The following is a 7,500-nucleotide window of genomic DNA, read 5'->3' on the forward strand; positions in this document are numbered from 1 at the left end:
AGTTCTAGTTAGTTTTAAGATTTTTGTATTTAGCTCTTAAGATCATTGATTTTAAATAAACTCTTAATGTCTTACAAACATTCATTCGAACAGTACGTTCATACAACACGAATCAATACCAAAGTCAAATATCCATCTCACTAATGCAAGAGCGGTTCATGGCTGATTCAAAAACAAACCAAACAACTCCCTCCCAAATACCCTTAAGCTGAAATTGCCGCTGTACTATGGTAATCAAAACACCGTAATGGGTGGCACTATAATGATCGTTTAATATACGACTTATATACGTATATTTAGAGTTGATAAAATCTATCCGGAATATCGAATGCATATAATCCATTTGAAGTGAACATTGGGCGAAAATTTTTGCAGAATATGTGTCATGAAAGCGGAATTTTCTTCTATGGGAATGATAATCTACATTTTGTAGAAAGAAGTTATTAGATAGTCAGCCGCAGATCCAACTCAAACTTTTCGTTGCCACGACAATTCAATCTTCGCTCCGGATCGACACGAGCTATAGTCGACCTAAGATTATTAACCCAGCGAAAGCTGTTTCAACCAAAAGTTTTTTCCCTAAGAAAGAACTATCGACCAAAGTCGAATTGTTACAACAACAACAAATCAAGCGTTTGAGGGGGTGAAGGAGTTTTTTGTTTTTTACTTATTTTCTTATTTTCTTTTTTTGTCATTTTTTACTTTAAAAAAAAAAAAATTGGCAGTTTTTATTATTATTATTATTATTATTATTATTTATTTATTTTTCAGGGGGTATTTTCCTATTTTCCCCCGTGGTTCCTAGCCTGTAGATGGTATTGTCTTCCACACCCCCTTATATGTGATTATTCACTAAAAATTTCGCTTTTGCATTAAAAATTCGATTTCACTAAAAAAAACCTAAATCTTTACAAAAATCCTATTTTTATTCAAAATTACAGATTTTCATTAAAATATGCGACTTTTATATTTTCGAGTAAAAAAAATCTTTTTACATTTTCAAAAAAAAATCGCTTTTGCATTAAAAAATCGATTTCACTAAAAAACCTAAAACTTTATAAAAATCCTATTAAAAAAAAATACAGATCTTTATTAAAATATACGATTTATATATTTTCTATTAAGTATTTGATAATAAGAAGATTTTTGCTATAAATTGATTTTTTCTAAAAACACAGAAAAAAAACCAAATAAACAACGTAATAAAACCAACCGACTTCCAAATATACGAACAGAATTTACAAAAACAAAATACACAACTTAATGACGCCAACAGCATCCAATCATAAAAAAATACCCCAGCAGTTCGACGGGACAGTCCCGAACTGACCACTTAACCTACCACTTGTGGTGGCCCCTAGCCACCTGACTACCTAGGTGACCAACCATTTTAACATGGGCTTGTCCTTTGAGGAATCAATCGTCACTCTACACCCTACAAAAAGACAGTAAAGAGACGATTGCCTCCGCTCTCGCTTACAAAGGGGACACTAAAGTGACGACTGTCTTCATTCTCGTTTACAAAGAGTTTATTTGTGACGAAAGACCAAAAACATACGAATTGGAGTCAGCCAGGTGGTAAGATATTAATGGAACTTTAATTTAAAAATTTCAAGTGTCTACTCTCTAGAATACTATGGGACAATAATGTGACTATTGACCCGAAAGATATAAATTTGAGTCAAACAGATGGTGGCTTATTAGTAGAAAGTAATAATAATTTCTCCAAAAGATGGGTAAAATAACTACTTTCGGAAGTACAACAAAAAAAACTACTTTTAAGAGTATAATCTCTAGGTTACTTGAGCACAGTAAAGAGACGACTATCTCCGCTCCCGCTTACAAAGAGGACACTAAAGTGACGACTGTATTCATTCTCGATTACAAAGGGTACATTCGTGATGAATGACCCAAAACATACGAATTACAATCATCCAGGTGGTTAACTATTAGTTGAAATTACTGTCTTTTTCGTATGCATTGACTCTTTGTCGAACTGCTGGGAAACAGCTGAATGAAACCAAATACATCTACACACGCACATGTACATCATTGTACAATTCACATTGTTGTTGTTGCTTTTTTAACAAATCATGAAAAAAATGTGGCTTTTTTGATGAAATTTTCAGAGGCTGTCTCTGATTTTTGCTAATATCTACGTTATTTATAGATCGATTTTGCTGATTTTAAATAGCGATATTCTCGAAAGCATGTCTAACTGAATTATTCAAGATTCGGATCTTGCCGATATCTGGGGACCTCTAAAAACTGATTTCAACAAACACACAGACGGACAGACAGACAGACGGACATAGCTTAATCGTCTCTGCTATCTATAAGGACTCGAAATATATATATACTTTATAGGGTCGGAAAATTATATTGTAGAAATTACAAACGGAATGACAATCTTATATATACCCTTCTCACGAATGTGAAGGGTATAAAAAGATGATGAAAAACTTTACTGTAAAAAGATTGAACGATCCTCGAAAAAGCGCGAAATAATGTTAATTTTAGTACGGTACAAATTTTCTTCAGAGACTTTTTATCAAAAATATAACTAATTTACAAATAACTGATAAAATCGGGAGATTTTCAAATAAAACTATGATTGAAAACATAATTTCATCTAATGACAATGAGAACTTAGTGATATTCCAACATTTACTAACATTCGATCATTAAAGATCGGTTCACTTAAAGACTAAAAGACATCTTTGATCTTATTAAATGCCAATAAAGCAACTAACAGCTTCACTGCCTCCTAGATATGCTACTGTGATATAGTACAATGGATATGCTAACTATGAATTGAGAATGTTGCATAAATTCCAACTCAATATACAATTGTTTGCAAAAGTTTTGGCGACTAGTGTATATTCTGAAAAAGATTTAGTAATATAAGACTGTATTTCCGTTTGTATATAACTTGAACATAATTTTCTAAAAGATCTGGAAAACTTCGGGCTTTAAGTCTAGAAAAAAGATCTAAAAATTTCAAAAACTTAGGATTTTTAAAGAGATTTCTAAATATTTGTAAAATCAAAGCTTTGAAATTATAAACAAAAGTGATCTTAATTTGGAAAAAAGGTAACAAATCTTGTTTTCACAAAGTTACTTTAGGGATCAGTTCAAATTATAGATAAAAGTCGGGCAAAAACACTGAAATTTTAGTCAAATATAAAACTATTTATTTGAAAATTATATTTTTAACACTTACCTGCACCATTTTGTATTATTTTTTTAATAAAATCCGCAAATTGTTGATAAAATTATAAATTTATATAGTTGAAAACCTTTCTTTTTCCACTTTACCACACAAACACACGTGTTATGTTTATAAACAAATCACAATGCTTTGTTTTTGTATCTAAACAAAAGTTGCTGGAACAACAACAAAACAGAAACTGTTCTTTAGTAAACAACACACATTAAGAAAATTTTCTTAATATTTTATTTGTTATTTTTATACAAATAAACACTTTGTTTCTTAAAAATCTATTTAATTTATAATAAATTTCACTTTATTATAGTTTAATTTATATTACAAAATTTTTATTAAATTAAAAACTTTTCGTTTATTTACAAATATTTTGTTTTATTTTATTCTTATTTATTTACGTTTTTTTTCAATATATTATAAGTTGTTTGTGTGTTTGTTGTTGCTGTTTTCTTATAGTAATCTCACGTTCTTTTGTTTTTTTTTTTTTTTAGAATATAAAGCACAAAGAGTAAAAGCAAAAAATATAAACTTCTTTTTAACGTTGTTGTTATTTGTGTTCTTATTGTTAGCAGAAACAAAAAAAAACACAACTACTTGAAAAAAACACGTGCTAATTTCTTGTTCACTTCACTTTTGTTATTTTATTTTAGTGTATTTAATATTTACATAGATTATTTTAAGTTTATGGATTTTGTTTATATTGAATTAATTTAAAGCCGATTGTTGTTTGTATTTTTAATTAATTTAGCGTAATTTTTAGCGCTTTTAGATGCGCTCGCGTCACTTACAATTTCAAGACAAAAATTAGCAGACGAAAATTGCATTTCACTTAAAGAGTTCTAAAGTAGAAGACAAAGTCGTTGCAAAATTCTTAACGCCGGTAATATCTTTTACTAAATAAGGCATGCCAAGTTTGTAAACACTTTGGAAAACTTGGTATCACTTTAACTATGACATTAGTAGAGTTGTTATATGATATTGTTATAATTGTGTATTTCGAATATATGTATACATCTCATATTAATTTACTGAAAGGCTAACTAATTAACTAACTATCTAACTAACTAACTAACTAACTAACTAACTAACAGACTAACTAAAGAACTAACTAACTAAATAACTAACAAACTACCTCTATGTGACTTACCGACTAACCAATTAATAACTAGTAAACTTATACTAACTAGCTAATATGATGTTACAATTATGTATTTCGAATATATGCATCTAATACTGACTAACTAAGTAAATAACAAACTTTCCCATCAACTAACTAACAAATTACCTACTTTAGAGTTAAAAGAGTTCTAGTTAAGATTCCATTCAGTTCTACTTCGGTTCTAGATCATTTATGTGTTAGTTCTAATACAGATCGTATCACTAAAGTTCAAGTTTTAATCTACATTTTAGTCTTGTTTCATTTCCAAATTATTAATTTATTTCAGATTGAATTTAAAAGGTTTTATTTTAAAATGATATTTTCACTAAATCTACCACTTGTCAGTTAATATTAAATAACAACACTGTTTCACACAAAACAGTTTGAAAGTCATTGCTACGAAATTGCTTACAGTTATAGAATCACTATATATGCCAGCTGTTTTCAGCAAATGTCAAACGTTTTGTTTACAACCGGTCTAAAAATATTTGCGAAAAACTTAATAATTTTAAAGAAAATATATAAAAAATACTTAAAAATATCATGTCCGACAATGAGTATGAACGTTTTGAAATAACTGATTACGATTTGGATAATGAATTTAATCCGAATAGGCCGAGGAAAAAGCAAACCAAACAACAGCAAATTTATGGTAAGTGCTTATAGTAATTACAAGTCTTTTAATAATTTTATTATAAATATTGTTTTTTTTTTCTGGCAGGTATTTGGGCTGATGATAGCGAAAATGAGGAAGAAGAATCTTCTGGCCGACGGCGTGGCGGACGTAAAGGTCGCATGGGTTTAGGTTCATCCGGTAGTCGTAGTAAAGATTACACTGCACCGGTGAATTTTGTGGCCGGTGGCATACAACAGTCGGGCAAGAAAAAAGATAAAATTAAGGATGAGCCGGATATTAAAGAAGAGGATGAGGAAAATCCTATAACAGACGAAGAAGATGAGTTCAATGCACATCCTGGTTTTGGCACGGGTGGCAGGCCTACTTTAATGGATGTAGATTCAGCTCACACAAGTGATGAATCAGAAGAGGAGGTGGATATGAGAAAACCCCAACCAGCTAAACAGAAACCATCATATTTTAAAGCCAATCAAGCGGGTAATTCAAATGTAGGAGCCTGGGAACAGCATACAAGAGGTATAGGAGCAAAATTGTTGCTACAGATGGGTTACAAACCCGGCATGGGTTTGGGTAAAGATCTACAGGGTATATCGCAGCCCGTAGAGGCTCATGTACGTAAGGGTAGAGGAGCGATTGGGGCTTATGGTCCAGAAACGGCGGCAAGTGTGGGTGGTAAAGGAGTAAGTTTTGAATTAGAGCTTTTTAAGATCTTTTTATTTAAAGATCAATTTTATTATTTTTAGCATAAACCACAAATCGATGAAGATGTTCGTGAAGCTAAAGAGTTTAAGGAAAAACTTAATAAATGGAAAAAGGCAGGTGATCCTAAACAGGACAAGGCCTCAAAGCGTTATTATTACAAATCCGTGGAAGAGGTTTTGGAGAAAGGCAAAAGTTCGAATTACATTATCAGCGACAAAATCAGGTGAGTAAATGTTAAAGCAATTTTTGTGCTCAATAACTTGTAGGCAAAATGTACTTTAGATCAATTAAAAAGCATGTAATGGGATTCAATTTAGATCTAAATGTATTTTATTCTTCATTTTTACCTAAAATGTTTAAACTACTTTTTAAATTAAAATTTTAGCAAAAAGCTTGGCAATGTGCCCGTTATTGATATGACCGGTCCCGAAAAACGTGTCCTTAGTGGCTATCATGCCATTGGCCAATCTAAAGTAGCCGATGAAGATCTCTATGACCTAAGTGAACAGCCGAAAAAATCTTCTACAGCATTTGCTTTACCCGAACTTATGCACAATCTTACGCTAATAGTAAACATGTGCGAACAGGATATTATATCACTGGACTCAGCACAAAATGCTGCCAATGAAAGGCAAGTGGCACTGGAACAGGAAAAGAAACAGCTAGAGGAAATAGTGAATTTGGAAAGTAATCACATTAGCACTCTTGATAAGGTACTCACTTTGGTGGATGAGTTAACCAGCATTGAATCGGACTTAAATTTAGAAAGAGCAGAGAAAATATTTGTAGAATTGCAGCAGGATTATGCTGCTGAATACAAACAGTTTGGTTTGGGCGATTTGGCTGCTGGCATTATAGCTCCTTTGTTGAAGAACCATTTAAGCGAATGGAAACCTTTAGAAAATCCCACTTTATATGTGGAATTAATTAAAAAATGGCGTTCTATTTTGGAGAGTTCAAATGAGGCACAAAACGAAACCCGTTCTAATATATTCGATCCCTATTCTTCTCTAGTATGGGCGGGTGTAATACCTAGTTTCCGTTCTTGTGCTGAATTTTGGGATCCCAAGCATCATCAGTCTATGGCAGCTTTGCTGGACTGTTGGGCTCCTCTATTTCCTACTTGGATTTTGGATTCTGTTCTCGAACAACTAATATTGCCACGTTTAAGTACTGCGGTACGTAATTGGGATCCACTAACGGATACCGTACCCATTCACATATGGATTTTACCTTGGAATACAATTTTGGGACATAAAATGGAAGAATTTATATTTCCCACCATACGTGAGAAGTTGGGCAATGCTTTGCAGGCTTGGATGCCTCAGGATCGTTCGGCTCGTGCTATGTTGACACCCTGGAAGGGTGCCTTTGATGAGAGTGAAATGCAAGTTTTTCTCTTGCAGCATATTATACCAAAATTACAATTGGTTTTAACGGAATTTATTATAAATCCTTTGCAGCAGGATTTGGGTAAGTTATTCAATTTAAAGGAAGTTTTTCAATTAAAACTAAAATATCTTTCATTTCGCATAGAACCCTGGAATCAAGTTTGGGAATGGCATGAACTAATACCCTCCATACAAATGGCACAACTTTTAGATAAATTTTTCTTTCCCAAATGGATGCAGGTTTTGGTTTTATGGCTCAATCAATCGCCCGACTATGGCGAAATATCACGTTGGTATAGCGGTTGGAAAAGTATGTTTTCGGAGGAGATTTTAAGGGAACCCAATATCAAAGAACATTTACGTCGTGCCCTAGAGATTATGCATC

The 7,500-nt window shown here is 32.2% G+C and overlaps 2 protein-coding genes across 2 annotated transcripts in view; one reads left to right on the top strand and one right to left on the bottom strand.

The window, feature by feature from the left end:
• Positions 1–3,556, bottom strand: part of LOC111684689 (neuroguidin) — a 107,596-nt gene extending 104,040 nt beyond the window's left edge. Inside the window, exon 1 of the mRNA XM_046952192.1 lies at positions 3,224–3,556. Coding sequence (XP_046808148.1) covers positions 3,224–3,232 — 9 coding nt within the window. The 5' untranslated portion in view covers positions 3,233–3,556. The remainder of the gene's footprint in view (positions 1–3,223) is intronic.
• A 1,283-nt stretch (positions 3,557–4,839) lies between these two features.
• Positions 4,840–7,500, top strand: part of LOC111684686 (septin-interacting protein 1) — a 3,259-nt gene continuing 598 nt past the window's right edge. Inside the window, exons 1-5 of the mRNA XM_023446898.2 lie at positions 4,840–5,037; positions 5,107–5,702; positions 5,766–5,947; positions 6,110–7,197; positions 7,261–7,500. The exon at positions 7,261–7,500 is cut by the window's right edge and continues 598 nt beyond it. Of these exons, the coding sequence (XP_023302666.2) occupies positions 4,929–5,037; positions 5,107–5,702; positions 5,766–5,947; positions 6,110–7,197; positions 7,261–7,500 (2,215 nt within the window). The 5' untranslated portion in view covers positions 4,840–4,928. The remainder of the gene's footprint in view (positions 5,038–5,106; positions 5,703–5,765; positions 5,948–6,109; positions 7,198–7,260) is intronic.

This window comes from Lucilia cuprina, chromosome 2, assembly GCF_022045245.1.
Source record: "Lucilia cuprina isolate Lc7/37 chromosome 2, ASM2204524v1, whole genome shotgun sequence".
Classification (NCBI taxonomy): domain Eukaryota; kingdom Metazoa; phylum Arthropoda; class Insecta; order Diptera; family Calliphoridae; genus Lucilia; species Lucilia cuprina.